Here is a 21,930-nt window from a genome sequence, read left to right on the forward strand (position 1 = left end):
CAGCAATCAAATGTCATGAATTATTTTTTCAAAAAACATCTTTAAAAAATATTTTCCGTTCGGATCAAACAAATTCTAATTGATATTAAACTCTGATAACACTTCAGCAGAAATTATGGATTTTGCTTCTTAACATGTTGAAAGTTGAAAGAACATGTTTATTTTCTGGGGCATAAGCATAGCATTATCAGTACAATTAATGTCACAGTAAACAATTTGATTAAGAAAATAGTGTGTGAAATAGAACAAGTATAGCATATATAACAGGTTGGAAGGTACCTGATTTAACAAGGATATGCTAGAAGGACCTATTTATGAGTTGTCTGGGATGCTACGATAGCAGGTATTATTTCCTGTTGTTAAAATTAAAGAAACTGAACCTCACTTGCAGGAGCAGATAGTGTCATACATCGAGCGGGGCCCAGAACAATTTTGAACACAGACCGCTTGAGCTAATCTTTGCATTTGTTCGGGGGTGTTAAAAGTCAACATGTGTACGTAAACACGAAAAATTTACCTAAATATACACTATAATTTTTTGCCGAGGCACCCTCACCGCCATGTAAATCCGCCCCTGTCAAAAACACCCAATTTAGATGAACCTCATAATTGTACTCTACATCCAACACAGCTCTAGTGAGAGCCATGAAAGGAAACAAAAACTAAGAAGATCTACACACAAAACAATATTTCATATAATTGGTTAGAAAAATATCTTTTACGAAAAAACTTCCCTATCGGGTTAACTATTAGAGTAAGGAAAAATCACGATGCACCAAATACTCACAAATAATTTTTCTGTATATAATGGTTAACTTTTAGACTAAGGAAAGAGAAGAACGCTAAATTTAATCCTGGTGATTGGGTTACTTCATTATTGGGAAGGTCGATCGGTCAACGTGATTATGATATATATGATGTGACATGAGCAAGTGCGATAACTAGAGACAGATTATAACTAATCCATTTTCTAATGCAATAAAATAAACATGTTGGTTAGATTGGAAAAGCAAAGTGCCTATAAATTTGCTCTAATGCATGCTGTTTAGTACACAAACGCAACAAAACAAGTGATCACTTTTGAGAATTAATTAAGTAGCAACAAAATGGCTACATTTAGCTCTTTGGGTTTTCTAGTATTGATTTTTGTAGGAATTTTAGGTTCTAGCCATGGCCAATTGCAGCTCAATTTCTATAGCAAGAGCTGCCCAAAAGCAGAGAAGATGATTCAAGACTATGTCCAAAAGCACATTCCAAAAGCTCCATCTCTTGCAGCTGCCTTACTCAGAATGCATTTCCATGATTGCTTTGTTAGGGTAAGTATATATGTTTATAGAGACGAATTATGGATGTAGAGTTGATAACTAGGTTCAGAATGAGGACGCTCTATTATTTGTATGCATTTTAATTTTCTTTTACATATGTATATATACATGCATGCGTAGTTCGAGAAGAAAAATAAAAGTGGTTTCAATTGAACAACACTGAACTCATGATACACCCTGCATCCGCCTCTATTTTACGTAGTTTCACGTGCAACTTAACACATTTGTACGCATTTCATTTTTAATGTATTTTTGTGATTTTCTCTTTTTCTATTGGGTGTTGGTAGGGATGTGATGCTTCTGTGCTCCTAAATTCCACTAAGAGTACAGGAAATCAGACAGAAAAAGTGGCAATCCCAAATCAAACATTGAGAGGATTTTCCTTCATAGATGGTGTGAAGAAAATAGTAGAAGCAGAATGCCCAGGAGTTGTCTCTTGTGCTGATATTGTTGCCTTGGTTGCTAGAGACTCTGTAGTACTCACTGTAAGCAAAATACTTGAACAAATAAATTAATTACCAACTAGCTTCTTCAACCAATATTTTTTTTTTCATTCTTCTATTTCTTCTTCATTATATATAGGGAGGTCCATACTGGAATGTGCCAACTGGTAGAAGAGATGGAAGAATATCAAATTTCTCGGAAGCCTTAGCAGATATTCCAGCTCCAACTAGTAACTTCACTAGACTCCAGTCATCTTTTGCCAAGAAGGGTCTTGATCTAAAGGACTTAGTCCTATTGTCTGGTAAGTCAAAGTACTGGATTAATTTCACTCATCGAACTTTTCACTATAATAGTAAAGTTACAAAATGATTGAATCTGTCAATTCTGTCATTATAATAGTTAAAATTCAGTGAAAATTTTACTGTTGTAATGCGCAAAGTTCAAGTACTAACGTAACAAAATAACATTGTGGATTTACTGTTATAGTCTGTAAAGTTCAGTGACCATTATCTGAAATTAATACATCCTCTTTGATTTCTAGTCTTATAAATATGTAAAAGTTTTTAAATTTATGAAAATTAACCATGGTCCATTTATTTTCAGGTGCTCACACCATTGGAATTTCTCATTGCCCATCATTTTCATCACGTCTGTACAATTTCACCGGAACTTTTGGTACACAAGATCCATCTCTAGACAGTGAATACGCGGCCAATCTAAAGGCCAAGAAATGCAAATCCATCAATGGTAAATTCATAATCACAAACTTCGGCAACGATTCACCATCAAACTCGCCTTCGTCTTCCTTTTCTGCTTCTCCTTTCCAACGTCATTCTCCAAACAACTTAAAACAACGTCATTCCTTACGCTGCGAATAACCAACACGCCCCTCCCAGGTATGTTTCTTCTCCATTCTTAACCACTATGCCCTGCTCCTGCCCTGCACCCTTTTTTATTTATAGGGCCATCGAATTCACCATTCATAATCACTCTGTTTTTCTCCTGCCTGTGTCCTTTCGGATTTACAGGTCCATCGATTTAATCAAAATGACAATTCACTTTATAGCAAAATCTCCACATAAGAGGAACTTCTTTTTGAATAAGTTCACTCAGCGCATTTAGTCCTCCGGTTGTCGTTAAAAGTATGATTGTATTCATATTTGTGGTTACCGTTGTGATACGCTTACACTTTCGACTGTCTTACAAAATTTGGTACGCTGTGCAGATATATAACTACTATTTCATTTGATAAAGTTTTTTTTTTTCGCTCTCTTCGGATAACTTGGTTCATCCTTGTACTCTCCCCGTGATTAATACATTTTTCTTACTCGTAATCTTTGTAGCATTTACAGTTTCTTTTAGTTTTCGCAGATTCATGAGTATTTCGTTTATACATATACAGTACCATTCCATAGGAGTACCATTCCTTTCTGATTGCCGATAAAACTATGCTTGTATATATTTGTAATCTCCACTATGATACACTTACACTTTAGACTCTCTTCCAACTTCACGGACGTTGTACGGATTTATAACTACTATTCCATTTGATAAAGTTCTTCGTTGTCTTCGAACTAACTTGGTTTCGTGACATTTAGAGTTTATTTTAGTTTTCACAGATTTCATGTGTATTCGGTTTATATACAATACCATTCCGTAGGAGTACACTCCACAACTATTGTCATCTGCCGCTTAGAGATTAAGAGTTTAATTTTGTTTTCCAAATTCCATACGTATTTGATTCATATACAGTACCATTGTGTGCAAATATTAATTTTCTCATGACACACTTCTTGCTTAACTTTGTCAGACATCTTTCCAGTCTCTTCTACGACTTCTTATGTTTGATTCTGCTGAACGAAACAATTCCCTGGATATGCTCAACTATAAATTGATAAGTCTTGCGTGCCACTTTAAAATTTCATTTACTTACAATACCCATTACAAAATGGTCTAGCTATTCTGAGACAGTTCCTTCTTTTTAAAATGGTTCCCATCCATTCTGGAGCAGTTATTTCTCTTTAAATTTAACAGTAATTACTCTCTCAAGTCAAACATAACCAATATTTCTTCTCCAAGGTTGTCTTCGAAGTGTAACGATTACCCCCTAACCCAATACTTTTCGCCTGTTTTTTCCTCTCTATGGTGATCTTTCCTTTGTAGGGGCTATGGTTATCGTTTGTTGATATGGCTATGAAGCAGTGTTGAGACGATGCCATCATATCGCCTGTAGTTTTTTTTTTTTTTTGGTTGGTGGCTCTAATTTTGCCTTCTTCGGTTTCTACTTCTAAACTCCCTTGCAGATTAACAGTGACGAAAATAACAATGGGAGAAATCACTACCCCTTATTTCTTCTTCCAAATCTTTTTATGATACTCCTTTGACCCATATTTTCCATGAAAAAGGGTAACAATATTTTATTCAATTTTAATTCATACATTGTTTATGCAATTCAATGCAATTTGCGCATGTGCTACGTATATGGGAGGTTTTTTGTCAAGAAACTACGAAGTTTGGGTCCATGAAAGTTATTATGATCTTCAATTTTGCAGTGAAAAAATTATATCTATTATAACAGAGGTGTTAATGCATCAGCTTTTCACCAGATGGTCGTGGGATTGTATTTGGGGGAGAAGCCAGTACCTAAAGGTCAGACTTTCTCCCTTTAATTTTTTCCTCATTCAATAAGATATGTTTAAGAGAAATTACCTCAAACTCAAAGTCATTGTTCATGGAAATTTTAATATTGTGTCAATAAAATGTTGAACAACGAGTAATGAACCTGACATATGTTCTTCTTCATTAAGCCACTTTCAGGTTTGTTTCCTCTGTCCCAGAAAATATAGCTTCACTGTTACTTATGATTCCTATATGTTAGTAGTGAATTTGATTTCACTTTCTTCTTTGAATTGGATTGTTTCTATTAATTGCAATATTCCTTTTTTTTTTTTGGGTACCATTTGTTGTTTTATAGCATGCAAAACTAGCCTTAGCCCTATGAAAAGGACTGCCACTTCTAAGGGCCTGTTTGAAAAGCCACCTGGTAATTGGAATTGGTGTAATTACTAGGGTAGTAATTACACGGCTTTAGTAATTACGCAAGTGGTGTAATTACGACGACGCATTTGTTTGTCATAACGTAATTACGGTGTAATTACAAGCGTCTTTGTTTGGTTGCACAAGTGTAATTACACGGTGATCAGTTTAATTTAGAAATAAAATTTAATTATAAAAATTTAAAATTAATATTTAAAAAATATTACCTTTATAAATGATATTAAATTAGTTATTTAATAACGCATTGTTTCTTGAAAATATATTAATTAATAATCATATATTTGTAACTAATATTGTAACAAAAATAATTGATATATATTTTTCAAATTAATATTTAATTTTAATTAATTATAAAACTTAAAAGAAGACTTTTTTTGTGAGAACGTCATGGATTGGATGTTTGACAAAAAAATAATATTAATAAATATAATGCCATAACATTATTCAAATGTTTGACACAAAAAATCCATCAAATGTAAATGAAAAATAAACAACATGCAATGTGAAAGCAAATAACTTAAAATTGAAAGTATAACCTAAATTCAAAATCCAAAAGAAAAAGTTCAACATAATACTCTTATGTCAAATTCCAACATTACATAAGTAAGTTCCAACGTAACTTAAGTAAATAATTTAAAAGAAAGGAAAAATATAAGTCTATAACCCCATTCACAATGAAATTCTACTTTAATAACGTCACCCGTTATATGTCAAGTTTGTTAATAACTCATTTTTTCCAATATTAAGAGGTGTAGTTTCAAATATTAGAACAATAACACGGTTATGCTACATGAATAAAATAAAATAAAAAAATACGAGCAATTACATGGAATCACAAGAAGTAAAGGTTGGGAATGAAAAGAAAGAAAATGAAAAATAAATAATATAAAAAGAAAAATACATTTTCAAAAATAAAAATAATAAAAAAGTAAAAATAAAAAGAAATAAAAATAATATTAAAAATAAAAAAAAATTAAAATAATAGAAATAAAATAAATTAAAAATAAAAATAAATTAAATTAAAAAAAATAAACAAGCGAAAAGTAACCACGTAATTACGGGGTGTAATTACACCAATTCTCGGCCCCCCCCCCGAGAATTGGAGAGTGTAATTACACCCCGTCAATTACACCTTTCACCCCACCTAATCGTAATTACTTGGTCAAACAAACAGGCCAAACTGTATAATTACACCCAATTACACTCAATCCCAATTACACGGTGGCTTTCCAAACAGGCCCTAAAGGTTAATTGGATTTTGTTGCAGCTTCTACCTTTAAATGTTCCTTTTGATCAATTTTTATGGGAAAATCACACACACACATATATATATAAAAGCAGGCCAAATCTTAGTCATTTCTTATACAGTTTTGGTTGGTGATTCGGACTGTATATCCACAATACATGTTGCTACCGCTTCTCTTGCTTTATGGCCTTGCAGGATATGAGGTCTCCAATTTTTGTTACATTTTTTTTACTTCTTTTAACCGTTTAAAATGGACAATAATTTCTTATATATCTATATATTCTTCTTTTATTGGGTTCCTGTTTTTTTACTTCAGCATCTTCTTGATGCATTATTAAGGAAACAACTTAACTCATAAATCATGTACTTATACTTTCATCTTTTTCTCTTTATAATGTTTATTCTCATACTTTATAGTCAACTAGGTAATTTCAGTCAAGAAATGATCAACATATCTTTAAGGTAGTCATGACATTGGGCGTGCCATATCAAATGATGAAAATCCACTTCTATATATCTTCGCCCATTACTAATAAGCCCTTGATTAAATAATTAGCCTAGACCGTGTGCTTGCCTCTCTTGTCTCTTCTAACACTAATTCTCTGCATAATGCAAATTGAAGGCGTACAACATCCAAAGTAGTGGCCTTTATTATTTGGAGGGTGCAACCATTTCAGGTGATATTTTGAATCTTTCCAATGAGGACGTGCCCTCATAAGTAAGTGGTCCTTTGCATTTTATGTGAATGCACTTTACTTTGGTAAGTGCTTTGTATAGTCTGAGTAGTGATTTAGGACAAAATTAAAACTTTATTTGTGTTCTTTATCGCAAAAAAAGGAGGGAAAGGAAAAGAAAATTTAAAACAAAAAACTGAAAATGCTAAAGTATTGAGTCCTGTATATGTCCTTTCCACTGTCCCAGGTCCCTTTCATTCTAACTGTGTGTATCAAAGTAAACTAAGGCCCGGTTTGGACATGGTTTGAAAGCATGTTTGGACATGCAATTTGGATATTTTAAGGAGTATTTTTTCTTATAGACATAAAAACCTCACAAGTTGTAAAAACTATCAAAACATTCTCAATTCTTATACAATCTTACCAAATGAGCAAGTCATAGTTCATAACAAAATTAATACGCTAATTCATAACAACCGGCTCAAAATTAATACTAGAAGACCTTTCTAAAAATACAACATCAATTGATCAAATTTTAATTCAATAAATAAAATTAACTATGGGTCTTTATTTACAAAATTAAAAAGTTGGTAGACACAAATAAAATTTGGTGGAGTTTAATGAGAGTGGTAAATGATTGATGGGGGTAATTGTTAAAAATATCTACCAACTTATGGGTCTTTTTTTACAAAATATAAACTTATGAGTTAAATTTTATATTTTAAAAAATTGAAACCATGGTTTCAAACCATGCGTAAAAACGCATGTCCAAACGCTGGTTTGAAACCATGGTTTCAAAACTCATGGCCAAACGCCTACCAAAGTTATCAAAAGTTTAGTTTGACAAATTTAAAGTTGTTGTCATGTGTTTGCTAATTCAGTTAGTCTAAATATATGGTAATCAACTTAAAGTTCATGGCTGGTTTATCATTGTTTGCAGGTTAGGAATTATCATTGTTTTCTTCTCCAATGCGACTTTGGTTGGTTTCATCGCTGTTGCAAAGGTCATTATTATAGTGCAACAACTAAAAGAGTTGCTAGGGGTAGCCCACTTCACAAGCTAGATGCAAATAGTTCATGTATTTTCTTCTTTTTCCTAGCTTTTCAGCACAAAAGATAAAGAAGCTACCATGTCAATCTTGAACGATAATTATATTTTTGCTTTTACGATTTGAATGTAATAAATCTGAGAATTGGCGTCATGGAGAGTTGTAGAGTTATACACATACATTAAATTTTATCTCTTATATCTCAGACCAGCTTTACTACATGGTCATCATATTTTAAATTCTCTATCTTCTTCAATGACCGCGTGAAGCGCGGACAAATTGACTAGTTTTGATAATAAAATTGAGATACAAAGATAATCTTTCCCAAGCGGAGTACTGTCTCTTTTTTAAATTCTGATTTTAGTCCCTCTCCGTTGCTAATAAGTTCTAATGTTTTGTTCTCACGATATACGTCTTATAAAAGCTTTGTCAGTACTTTCTCTCTATCTAAATTAACAATTCACTAAACTTTAGATAATTTGTTAATGGAGGGATTAATTTCACGTGTAGTGATTGATCTTTATCAACTTTATTGGTACAGTAGGTAAGTTAAATTACTTCCATGTGATAAAAAATATTTTTGTAATTAACCGTTATGTGGGTAAAGTTCAGTTACTTAATGTGATAAATATATTTTGCAACTCTATTATTATAATGAGTGAAGTTCGATGAACCTAGTACATGAAATTACAACCTGTAAAAGACCAAAAGGGCATGTTTCTGTAATTTAATGAAATGTAATTTGTTAGATATCACGACGTATTAAAAAAAATCTGAATGATTATGATTTGCGACAAATGTTTTTCTGTCGTGATATCTATCAAATTACATTTCATTAAATTTACAGAAACATGTTCTTTTGGTCTCTGCCATTTACAGGTTGTAATTTCATGTGCTGGGTTCATCGAACTTCACTGGCTATAATAATAGAGTTGCATAATATATTTATCACATTAAAGTAACTGAACTTTACTCACATAACGGTAAAATTACAAAAATATTTTCTATCACATGGAAGTAATTAAACTTACCTACTGTAACAATAAAGTTGATAAAGATCAATCACTAGACTTGAAATTAATCCCTCCATTAACAAATTATCTAAAGTTTAGTGAATTGTTAATTCAGATTGAGAGAAAGTACTGGCAAAGCTTTTATAAGGCGTATATTGTGAGAATGAAACATTAGAACTTATTAGCAATAGAGAGGGACTAAAATCAGAATTTAAAAAAGACATGGTACTCTGCTTGGGGAATATTATCTTTGTATATCGGTTTTATTATCAAAATAACGATGAAGTTACAAAATACTAGGATAGATACAAATTAAAAAAGAAACTAAAAACATGATACATATATGCACCTCAAACTCATTCACACAATGGACATAAACACAAATCACAAAATCATAGAAATTTGGTACCAAAGGAAAAAGTCCTTTCAACTATTAATTCACAACTGCACATTGCTTCCTAATTTCAACATTAGAACCAGTCTTAAGTTCAATTTTGCCCATTTTCTCCATGGCCTTGGCAAATTCAGTATAGAACTCTTTGAGTGATCCTTGTACTAGTTGATCGATAAATGACTTTATCGTAGAACTTGTTAATAAGGCTGCATCAGATTGGAAAAGGCCTCTCCTTTGAGCAATAGCTTGTAATAACTAAGGTCAAATGTCTTGAAACTACCGGGATCCATCGCAACTATTGTTGTATTATCCATCTCAACTATTGTTGTATTATCAAAAATGGGTAAAGATCCATTCCCAAAATCAATGAAACAAAGCTCGTTCAAATTAAATAGCCAATTGTTTTTCTTTTTGAAGTAATCTAGTGTAGCCATGGGCTGAGCTAGGATGTCGTGAGGGGGTTCATCCGAACTTAATTCATCGAAAAATTACACTATATATACAAGATTGAAAATATTTCTTATGTATATATAACGGTTAATGAATTCCCTTGGCTTCTTCATATGTCTACTTTTTCTTTTATATATTTGAGTCCCCTTAGTGAAATCATGGCTCCGCCACTAAGTGTAGCAAATAAAGAAACTTGCGACTAATTAATAAATAAACCATACATTTTGCTTATTACTAATATATCAAGTCTGCAGATCAAAATACCAGCAAGCACTTTTTGAGAAAAGAAATATACCAGCGAGAAGTTATCACAGCAAGATTTTCGCCTCCATTTATGTTGTCACTGAGGAAAGGATAAAAGAGAGAACTAATGTGCTTTGACCATGGTTTAGAGTGCTGTTTTAGGTGAAACAAAAGCATCGACCCTTAGATTTGAAAGTGTACACGTATAATCAGATTAATAATGCAATGGACCAAATGGACAGTAGCTGTACTAGAGGGGAGCCGCTTCCCACAAATTGAGATATGGTCCAAATGTTTTAGAACCAAAAAGAAAGAGCAATCAGTTAGATCCATAGTGATGCGACGCATGTGTATAATAATATAAAAATTCATGAACTAACTAACCTTTCACTTGGTATCATGGAACCTCTACAATAAAGTTTACAAATACAACTAGCACATGACATATCCCGGCTATACAAAAGAAATAAATGTACCAAATGAAACTCTTTAGAACTGTATATCACGCTCACAAACTTGGGTAAGACGTGATTAATACCCAATTCTTAGTCTTGCTGCCTATTGAATGAATCTCGACCTGTCTAACTGCAAGTTTTAACTGAACTTTAATAATATTAGTTAGTAACATGATAAAAATGGTAATTGATATATTATAACAAGTTAAAATACGTCAATCATATAAAATACACAACTTAACTTCATCTTTCACACAATTATACAAACAAGTAAGCATTTACTTATAAATTAGCTCGAACATTTTTTTTTTAACCCCTCCCCCCAAGAGCTCCCTCCTTTGCTCCCTTGGTGACTCGAACTCGTAACCTTCGGGTTGAAAGTGGAGGGAGATTACCATCTGAGCAACCCCCTCTTGTCAGCTCGAACATTTAAAAAGTGCTTTTAAGCACTTACTTTAATTCAACTAAGCAAAATTGGCTCCATGAATAAAATTTGTGATAAAGCTTATCTCTTAGTATTATTTTTTCAAAAAAAACAGTTAAAAGAGAAATTATTCGGATCATGTCCATGTATGCTAGTATAAGCAAAATCACATTTTTATTAGCTCGATACGAACTGAATTACAAATTTAATTACATGATATACAATAAAGGTTTGCCACCATATAAGTCACATGGTTCACGAACTAATAAATAAGAAAAGAAAAGCAAATTATTCCCCACAGAGATCCGATCCCCTTCAACATAACAATCCAAAAATGACAAAAATCTTTCAAGAAAAAATAGCTTATCAAAGTTTCTCTTAGTTTATGAAGGCACAATGTTTTCGAATTTCACCAGCTTTCCCAGTAAGGATTCCAATTTTCCCCATTTTCACCATTGATTCGCCAAAGTCCTTGAAGAAAGTTGATCCATGTGGTTTTGATTGGGACAACACATAATTTTTCGTTTGACTATTTGTAAGAAGAGCTGCATCAGATGCAAACAACCCTCTTCTTTTGGCAACCATAGTGTAATAATCAGTGTCAAAACTCTTGAAACTTCCAGGGTCCATTTCAACAATTGTGGTCACATCATTGGGCTTACATTTGATCTTCAAACGATTAATGTAGTTTTGGTCCATGTTTGGGTCGATGTCACCTTTGCCAGTGAAATTGTACAAACGGCTCGAGAAGGAAAAGCAATGTGACATCCCAATTGTGTGTCCTCCTACGTAAAGAAAAAGAAAAAAAAAAAAAAAAAAAAAAACACAAAATTTTAAGAATGATTTTGGGCTTAATTTCTTGAATTAATGTAATTACTCTTCCACATGAAGTGGTTTCACTTGAATTCTGATGTAAACTATCCATTCGGTTTAATTAATGTCTTTTTAGTCTGACTGAGAATGAAGTATTAAGAAAGTAAGAAAGATTTTTGAATTTTGTTAGTCTTCAACAAAAGATGAGAAGAAACTAGAAAGTACCAAAATGCTCTTTGGATCTTGTGATACTGAACATGATATGTGAAATGTTGGAAATTAAGAGTACTAAATATAAAAAGTGATATTTCTTTTCTAAATAGACCAAAAAGAAAAGTATGACGAAAAAATTAAAACAAAGAAAGTACTATAAAATTTACCTGATAGAACAACAAGGTCTTTTACATTTAGGCCCAGTGCACCAAATGTTGTTTTAAGAGTAGTGAAGTTATCAAAAGGAGTTGGCAGGTTTTTTGAGGCCTCTGAGAGGATTGAGACTCTTCCATCTCTTCTTCCCAAGGGAACTGGCCAACTTGGTCCATTGATCTGGAAAACCCCATAATATATATGTTCAAAGAAAAAATACAATTGAAATGCTAATAAACGGATCGAAGAAATTTACTATTCCATATTTCACATTTTAATGTGGCGGTACCAGATATAATATGACATTTTTTTTTTTTTGGATAGACTAAAAAAAAAAATGTGTTACATAATTTAGGACGATTTGAGTAATTAGTTACCAGTGAAACAGCATCACGGGCAGCTAAGGCTAAAATATCAGAGCAAGAGACAGTGCCAGGACACTCTTTCTCTAAAGCAGATTTAGCAGCATCAATCACTTGGAACCCTCTCAGGCTTTGGTTTGGAATTGCATCTTTTTCAGCTTGATTTCCATTAGTTGAGTTTAGTAGCACTGAACCATCACATCCCTGCAACAACAAGATAAAATAATTGTAAATACAAGAGAACTTACACTACAAGAAAGTAGGGATACGACGACATTTATTTAGTGACATTTGAAATAAATGTCGGAAAATAAACAATTTCATGACATTTATGAACAAATGTCATAAAAACAATGACATTTGATGTCAAATGTCGTAAAAGAACGACATTTTGTGCAAAATGTCGCAAAACAATGACATTAGGTGCAAAATGTCACTAAAATAACGACATTTGTTGTAAAATGTCATTGTTTTTAACGACATTTAGTGTAAATGTCGTTAAAATAATGACATTTGATACAAATGTCAAATATATTATGACATTTTTTAATGACACTTAGCGAAAATGTCGTCAAAACCATAACATTTGATACAAAACGTCAAATATATTATGACAATTTTTTAAAATGTCATTTTATTAGCCACTAATTACCGATATTACATCTAGTATTGAAAATCTAAATTTTTTAAAACTATTCATCACTCTTATATCCAAATTTACCACTGAACTATATGATTTAAAGTAAATTTACCTTCTGTTTAAAAAGTGTCTCGTTTTTACCCTCATTGTTGCCCTTATGGGCTAACTACAACAACATATATAAATGGAAAATTTGATCATACATAACATTCAAGGACCAATTCGGATTATTCAAAAAAGTTCAAAAATAAATTAATTTAAACCCCACGCCCTAAATAATTTATTTAAACCCAACTAAAGGTAATTAAGAAGTAACTAACTATGAATAACATTTCAAAGAGGATAAATACATGTCAGAGTACACCAATTTACTTAATTAAACGCGTCAACTCTTTTTTTTTTTTAATCCTAATTTAATTATGATTTTTAATTAATTTTTCGACATACATTACTTGATTTATCCAAACTAAACTTGAATTAATTGCTATATCAATTTGTAGGAACTCTTCTAGTTAAAAAAACCAAATATTATTTGCTTATAGTTGGAAGAGAGGTAAAATAATTTGCCTTTGAGCTTTGCGAATGATCCAAATTTGCTATATATTTGTATGGTGACGTGATGCTCTACATGAATCCACATTCGAAGGACATCATACCAAAGTCGTATTATTAGAACCCTAAAATGGTTTTATTCTATTTAACGTATCCAATGTTATGTTTGTTTTTGCTCTTTTCGGGCTTCTTCTCATTCTTCTTTAACACCTATGGTAGAGATCAGAGTTATTTGGCCCCCTCGAACTTACAAATGGCCTAAATTTACCCTTTATGGTATTGTCGTTAGCCCAAAAGGACAAGATTGAGACATTGTGGTTACGACATGGAAAAAATGAGACACTCTTTTGACGAAGGATAAATTTTCTCTAAATCGTATAGTCCACAGATATATTTGACCCCTTGACCTTCTTTATATTTAACTATAGGAAAAATTATTGGATGCATAAATATGAGTAATTATATAATATATAATAAATGAGTTTGGAACTAAAAATGTGGTTAAAATTATTTGCTTAAGTTAGTTAAAGTAATTATACAATTATAACAACAGAACTACTGAACATTTCAACCAATAAGAAAAAATATTATTGAATATTTGAATTTTTTAAAAGTAACTAGTATTAGTATAAGCATATATAATTGCAGATAATAATTAAAGAATATTAATTATTTTAAAATTATGATTTAACTTCTATTTAAATAAGCAAAAATGTTATTAATGTATTGGTCTATTACAATTTTTAATAACTTAATAATTATCATAAATCTAATTAACATTAACAATTAAGAATTTAGTATAATTAAAATGGGAGCACAAAGACTAACAATATCATAATTCAATATTGAAACAGTATTACATGTGAGTTTTAGTTATAGTTTAAATAGCTATGTAATTATAGTTATCCATAAATCAGTAGACTTAACCTTTGTTGCTAAATATATACTTTAATTTTTCTTTTTTGACAAACATATTTCAGAATATCATTTATTTTCATGACAATAGTTAATTGTTCTATTCTATTTAATGTAAAACGTATATATTTATAACTTTTTTGTCTTTTCTAGAGGTAATTATTTAGCCATAATTGTTACTAGATTTATTTACAGTTATTTAGTACTTGTATATGCAAAGTAAATAAAAAACGTAAAAAGCAAATAAAGATATAATGCAAGAAAAGGATGCCAATTGGCCCAACCAAAAATCCCCTAAAACCTAGCCTTTCCAGCCGCCACACCCATCGCTTTCTTCCCGCTTATGAATAGACAAATAAGCGGCGTAATTTTCCAAATTTCAAAAATAGTCCTAAATAACTTCCCGCTTCAAAGCCCCTCCCTTTTTTATTTTATCTGCGCTTTAAAATCCCTCTATTATCAGTTTCTACCATTGTAGTTCTCCCTCTGTTAGTGCCCGAAAAAACCCTAATATTTTGATCAAACAGCCGATTATACTAGTGAATTCCACCGTGGTATGTTTCTCACAAAAGTTAATACTTCATAATGTGTCATATATCTATGAAATGCTATAATAGCTAGATATTTCTCATGTGCAAATCTAATATTTCTTCTCAGGTTAACATAATCAAGAAGACTGGAGTTGACACAGAGAAAAAAGAAATGGGTAAGTTTAAGAAGATTACGAAATACATTTCTTTATTGTATTATATAGTTATAATTTTTTATTTGTAAACTTCTTGTGCAGCATTTTTGAAGAGAATGAGATCAATTATTGACAACGAAATGCTTGACTTGCGGAGATGTGGTTTCACAAAGCTTTGTTCAAAAACTTATTGTAGAAGAATTCGAATTAGGAGTGATTTTGATGTAGTCAGATGTTGAAACACCATCGTTAATTGTTTAGTTAGGTTTGAATTTTACTTGAGAGAGAACAAATCATTTGATTTGACATTATTTAATTTGTTCACAGTACTTGTATATTGTTACTTTGTTCTTTGGTTATGGTATAAAAAGGGGTGTTTATTTGACATATATTTCATGTTTGTAAAGATTGACAATTATAAATGTACAAACTGAATATAAATATGCCAGGATAAAATAAATATAAAATCGGAATATATTAATTGAAATGTTGAAAATTCTAAAGTGACATTTGCAATTTTTTTAAAGAATGTCATCAATTTTTTTGACATTCACGTAAATCTGGATACGACATTTCATAAATGTAGTAAATTTGTTATATTGATACTGACCCAAATGTCAAATTTTCTTGTGACATTTACAAAAGGTCACAAGTAAATGTCGTAAAAATTTTACCAACATTAATCTAAATGTCAAAAATTTTAAGTGACATTTTATATATGTTGTAAATAAATGTCATTTATTTCTTACCAACATTTATCTAAATGTCGGAAAATTTAAGTGACATTTTATATATGTCATAAATAAATGTCGTTTATTTCTTACCGACATTTACTTAAGTGTCGGGAAATTCCCGACACTGAAATTTACGACATTTGATGCAAATGTAAATTAAATGTCGGTAAACGAATTTGTGACATTTAAACAGCTTAATACGACATTTATATAATGTCGTCATATCTCTACTTTCTTGTAGTGTTATCTAGTATAACAGTTAAAAGTGACCCGATTAAAAGAAAAATCTTACATTAACGATGTATATAACTCTTTAAGTAAATATATATTAGAGAATTTCACGTTAAAAGATCAAATTAACAAACAACTAAGGCATTAAATAGCGGTACTTACCCTAACAAAACAATCATGAAAATGCATTCTCAACAATGGAGCAGCAAGAGTAGGAGCACGAGAAATGTAGTGAGCTGTTGTTTCTTTCACAATTGTCTCTACATTTGGACATGTTTTCTTGTAGAACCCTACTTCCACCCCTTGTGAATTGGCAACTTCCAAGACCAAAAAAAGTTGAACAATGAGAAATGAAAGAAATCTAAATGTTGCCATTATTTGTTTTGGACAGAAGATGGAGAAAATCTCACTTAAGTAACTTGTTTACTAGAAGTGATTGATGATTGGAGCACACAAATGCATGCCCTTTAAATATTAATTGCAGATGTTGATCATATCAATCCTTTGATTTGTTAAAATTAGTGACCGAGCTGGCATATAATGGAAAGTTGATTTTATTATTTAGCAGTTAGCACCTTCTTACCTAAGCAATTTTTAATGTTCTTGTTAATAATAAAAACAAGATTAAGAGGAATATCAACTCTCTGTTAAGTCACAACATGCAAGAATGTGCCGATCAATGCAGACATATGGATGCAAAATATATGAACTGTTTAGTCATCTATCTTCCTACCTGTTTAGCAGAATTTTTTCAAGATAACATCGAGCTGCAGAAATAGTCACTCTAACAATTTATCATGTCAAAACTGAGTGGAGTCGTACTTGGTAAGGAACACTTTATCTCCGCGTGAGTTCGAATTAGTTGAGCCCCGAAACAAATATGGAATACCAGATGAAAAAACTAATATAAAAAATGTGAAAACAGAGAAAAAGGTTCAGTCATGTTTAATCTGGTTTTATTGCGATAAGGATTATGATGGAGTAATAACTATCAAAGGTGTAAAGAAGATTAAACCTTTTAAAGCACTTACATATGACAAATATTTCCAATTTTTTTTTCTTTTAACTTTCTTGTGGAGACAAATGAGCCTAGCTTCTATAGTGAGCAAAAGATTTTTCCTGAGAATTTGGTAGCAGCGATGAGACTCAACATATTGAAACAGTTAAATGAGGTCGAGGACTAGTTTATTTGGTGTGCTTTTTGCCTTTCACAGTTAACGTACGTGAATGATTCATAACCCATTAGTAGTGTAATTAATAATTAGTCACAAGTTCTTGTAGAAATAATGGAGTATTTTATTTATCACTTAATTACTTTGCGATTAAGCGAAACACAACATACTTTATTAAATCAAACATTAATTTGGTATAGGCAGTGTTGATTTTTGTGTAAGTTATTGATGTCAAACGCATTAGGGGAATCTGCAACCCACTCCCTCGGTCCACTGCAAACTAAAATGCTAATCATATGCATGTATATCTGTGTTTATTGATTCCCAAGATTGCTTTGATACACTCCTCTACTCATCAATACTTAATTAGCACATGGTCGGACTTAACACGGATAATTAGTTAAGTGTATCGGTTGTATAATCTCTCTATATATTCATTTCAAATAATATTAATCCTCTTCACTCAAGCTAATTTTGGGGTAATGTAAACTCTACTATACATCTTCTCAAAATGATGTCTGAGCTAGACCTATCCCTAACGTTGGACACTTATATATGTTGCTCCAAATGTCTAATTTTGAGTGTGCCAAGGGGTGTTAGAATTCTGCATGCATCGGTTTCGCGTATGAGTTACGTTGTCCGTCTACTAATATAAGCATTGAAGAGCTGTCCTAAGGAAATACAACTCGTATTGAGTTAAAAGCTGGAATGATAAGAGATTACGACTATAATATTTATAGATTGAAGTCAACAATAATACATAAATATTTGAAAATATAAAATCAGCCGTTTAGGTAGTGCACATGGAATCATGGATAGAGTTGAGTTGGTGTGTACGTAATTAGTCCTTTAGAAGTTAGAAAAATAACCAATGTATGTAGAAAAATGCCGCTAACCAGCTCTTCAAAGGGAACAATGAGCTGAAACTATGGATTCTTATAATGGCTAAACTAAGTAACAACTAATAAATCATATAATTGTCTATTAAGCTCAACTGCTAGGAATCTCAAATCGCGACTCATCTATTCATGTTACTCCCTCCAATATTCCAAAAAGATTGGTTTGAACACTTTGTGGCAGTTTGAAATAAAGGAAAACTATTAAATGTGTAGTCCAAACAAGTCTTAGATATTTGTGTAAAATGAAATCATCTCATAAAGTTAAATTGTTTCTAAATATAGAAATGTGTCAATATTTTTGGGAAAACTAATAAGGAAAGTAAGACATCTTTTTGGGACGGAGGAAGCATATGGTACTCCAATCTCCAGATTTCCAGCTTTTGGACATAGCAAGATGTGTTAGAATCGTATATCTGTTAATGGTATAGGTTGTAGTCTCCTTATATAATTAGCTTTACTAAAAAAAAGGAATTAGATTCGAAATGCATCGCTTATCTATTGCTAAATAGCTCATAGCTAATCGAATTTTTTGACAATCCGAATTTGTTGTTAAATTAAAGGGAAAAGGGTCAAAAATACCCTTCTACTTTGAAAAAAGGGCTAAAAATATCCTCCGAACTTATTTTGGGTCAAAAATACCCCTCCCATCCTTGAAGTTTTCAAATATACCCCTGTCTTGACGGAAATTATCCCCCCGAAATCATTTTTTAAACCCATTTCAAAACCCGACCAATTAAATAATAACCCATAAGATCACCTTATTCCCCAATACGTAGGTTTGAAGTTTAAGGAATTGAGGGAATAAGGAGATCTTATGGGTTATTATTTAGTTGGGTCGGGTTTAAATGATGGAGCGGGTTTAAAAAATGATTTTGGATTATTTTGGGGGATAATTTCCATCAAGACAAGGGTATATTTGAAAACTTTAAGGATGAGAGAGGTATTTTTGACCCAAAATAAGTTCGGAGGATATTTTTAACCCTTTTTCCAAAGTAGAAGGGTATTTTTGACCCTTTTCCCTAAATTAAATTATCGACAAATTTTTACTTTTTAGCACCTGATATGTCTGTCGCTAATTTCTATTTTTATGTAATGCTTGTAGAGTTTTGAATTTCATCGGAAGTAACTGGGGTTAAATAAGAGGCGTGTTGGCCCATAATAACTGTGTACTAAACCAACTTAAGTGCTCGGGCTTAGGAAACTAATATTGCATAATTAACTCAATTAACAACTCATTTTAATCATAAACTCAAAATAACCCTAAATTAAAAATAATACCCAATTGGATATATTTTATAATTTTCATTAGCCCCAAAATGAATCTCTGGTCTCTCTGGAGCCGGCATGCAGCACCCCGTTTCTAATCTTCTTTCCCGTTTCTTTCTTTTAGATCGGATAGTTTTTATTTTTCTCACAGTGTGATGAAGAGTGGATTTTGAGATCTTTTGAAGTGAGTATCAGAGATGGGTTAGGATTTTAAGGGTGGTTGATAAGTGCTTGTAATGCAGTGTGTATAACTTGTGTATTCACTCTGTATAACAGGTGTACAACAATCTGTTATACAGTGTTTATACACTATATGGTGGTGGTTTAATGGTTCATTAGGGGGTGGGCACAGTGTCTATGTACACTGTCTAAGAGTATGTATAACAAATTTTGTTTTGTTGTTCTTCTCCTCTTTTTTCCCTTTTCTAAAACATGAACATAAATATTATACAGTATTTATACACTAAATATATACAGTATCTAGAGTATGTATTCAATGTGCATGAGGTGTATAAACACTTTTTAAAAGTCTATAAATGAGGTACATTCACATTATAATGTGTATAAACAATGTATATCCACATTATAATATGTATAAAGAATATATATTCACATTATAATGTGTATCCACATTATCATGTGTAAAAACAATGTACATCCACATTGTAATGTGTATAATGCACTACACATGAAGTTTTCACCCTATCTTAATCTCTCTTGCACACGTCGTTTTTTTTAAAAAACTTTTTGGCAGTAGCCAGTAGGTGAGGATAATCCTCACCGGTTAGAGTGGAAGGATAGGGCGTGGTTGAGGGTTAAAAAGTGGACTGTTTTTATTTTGGGGTCGGGGGAAGGGAATTAATTTGTGTGAAAGAACAACGACCATGTTTAGATTTTATTTGACCGATTGACTAGTTTGAGTTGACACAAAATTTATGGCCATACTGTAGTGCATATTATTAAGTGGACGGCTAATTGTGTTTTTGTCCCAATAATATTCGCTAACTACCCTATTTTTCAATAGGGTAGTTAAGGATATTGCGTAGAGTATAATATCCCCCAGAATTAGCCACATTATTCTCATAAAAATGGGGAAGCTAATCACTTTTTGGATTATTGCCCTTATCTTCTTCCTTTGGAAGTGGTAGAGAATCACTTCTTCAGCACTTCGATTTTGCAATTCAAACTCTGTGAATTTTTTTCTCGAGTTTTAAAACTCCAACATTTTCTCTTGAGTTTTGACTACTGCAAATCAAACTCTATCATTTTCAGGGTTTGAATTGTGACTGTTCAAAATTTCAGAAAATTTTATCAAAGTTCAAAAAATTTAGATGGAGTTTTGAACCACAATTCAACTCTAGCAGTTCTTTCATGGAATTGTTTGAGTTGTGGCAAATCAATACTCTAGGAAAAAATTCTTCGAGTTTGAATTGACAAAGGTTCAAATTGCATAATTTTTTTATGGAGTTAGCGATGTTCAATTTAAACTCAAAGATATTCCACAAAAAAAAAAAAAATAAATAAATAAATAAATAAATCTGGAGTCTGAACTAATCAATGTTCAAATTTCATGGAACTTTTCTGTATTGTAGCTAAAAGTGTTTTTGTTCAAATTTCATTTTTACATAAAAATTAACGATACATTGAATAATCTTAAAATGCTGGCTAAAATTTAATTAGCGTATCCGAAAAATGACTATGTCCCAATTTCTTCCATTATTCTCCAATTGTAGAAATTTCCAAGGGGTTGCTTTTGGGCTTAAAGTATGATGAAAGCATTGGTGAGCTTGGATGTTCCTGTCACATAAAAGGACAATAATGAACAAGACTTGGGATCTCACATGTTAAAGATTATTGCTTCGAGCGTGTGGTTTATTTTTAGCTTCCTCATCTCCTTCTATAAAATATTTTATTAAGAGAGACAGAGAGACTTAACATGACAAAGGTCTAAAGTCAACTTTGTCTGATGACTTTAATCATAATAGAGTTTTATTTAACCGATAGAAAGTTTGTCGCCAATTTGATTAAGATTTTTTTGATTACTCAATCATTCACAAGCTTTCCTTTTTTTTTTTTTTTTTTTAAGAATACGTCGGGATATCTAACAAATTACATTTCATTTTCAATTAGCAAAAATGAGTTCTTTACATCTCTCCCATTTACGGGTTATTTTCACGTACTAAATTTATTGAACGTCACTCACTATAATAATAAGGTCGTAAAATTATATTTATCACATTACAATAGCTGAACTTTACTCACATAACGGTAAAGTCACAAAAATATCTTCTGTCATATTAAAGTAATTAAACTTACCTAATATAACAATAAAGTGGATAAAGATCAAAATCACACACGTGAAATTAATCCCTCCATTGAAAAATTGTCTTCAGTTTAGTGAATTGTTAATTTAGATAGAGAGAAAGTACCGGCAAAGCTTTCATAAGACGTATATTGTGAAAATATTCGAACTTATTAGCAACAGAGAGACTAAAATTAGAATTTAAAAAAGATAAAGCAC

General features: G+C 31.7%; 2 protein-coding genes and 2 long non-coding RNA genes across 5 annotated transcripts; 3 read left to right on the forward strand and 1 right to left on the reverse strand.

Moving 5' to 3' along the window:
- The first annotated feature begins 1,055 nt into the window (after window positions 1-1,055).
- LOC132031984 (peroxidase 3-like) lies at window positions 1,056-2,647 on the forward strand. Its single transcript, XM_059421821.1, has 4 exons — window positions 1,056-1,316; window positions 1,613-1,810; window positions 1,908-2,070; window positions 2,373-2,647. Exons 1-4 carry the CDS (start codon window positions 1,107-1,109, stop codon window positions 2,645-2,647), a joined length of 846 nt encoding a protein of 281 aa, XP_059277804.1. The 5' UTR covers window positions 1,056-1,106.
- Window positions 2,648-6,072: 3,425 nt separating this feature from the next.
- Window positions 6,073-7,970, forward strand: LOC132029295 (uncharacterized). The gene is made up of 2 exons (XR_009407765.1): window positions 6,073-6,790; window positions 7,687-7,970. It is a non-coding gene; the product is annotated as an uncharacterized LOC132029295 (long non-coding RNA).
- A 2,961-nt stretch (window positions 7,971-10,931) lies between these two features.
- On the reverse strand, window positions 10,932-16,491 carry LOC132031123 (peroxidase 27-like). The gene is made up of 4 exons (XM_059420990.1): window positions 16,235-16,491; window positions 12,331-12,519; window positions 11,968-12,133; window positions 10,932-11,559 (listed from the first exon to the last, which is right to left on the reverse strand). The coding sequence occupies exons 1-4, from the start codon at window positions 16,445-16,447 to the stop codon at window positions 11,153-11,155; spliced, it is 975 nt and encodes a 324-aa protein (XP_059276973.1). The 5' UTR covers window positions 16,448-16,491; the 3' UTR covers window positions 10,932-11,152.
- On the forward strand, window positions 14,630-15,492 carry LOC132031124 (uncharacterized). Of its 2 annotated transcripts, XR_009408172.1 has the most exons (3): window positions 14,630-14,976; window positions 15,080-15,128; window positions 15,210-15,492. It is a non-coding gene; the product is annotated as an uncharacterized LOC132031124 (long non-coding RNA). The 2 variants fall into 2 exon arrangements; XR_009408171.1 differs by lacking the exon at window positions 14,630-14,976 and having other exon boundaries at window positions 14,983-15,128.
- Window positions 16,492-21,930: the final 5,439 nt, after the last annotated feature.

Source organism: Lycium ferocissimum, chromosome 9, assembly GCF_029784015.1.
Source record: "Lycium ferocissimum isolate CSIRO_LF1 chromosome 9, AGI_CSIRO_Lferr_CH_V1, whole genome shotgun sequence".
Lineage (NCBI taxonomy): Eukaryota > Viridiplantae > Streptophyta > Magnoliopsida > Solanales > Solanaceae > Lycium > Lycium ferocissimum.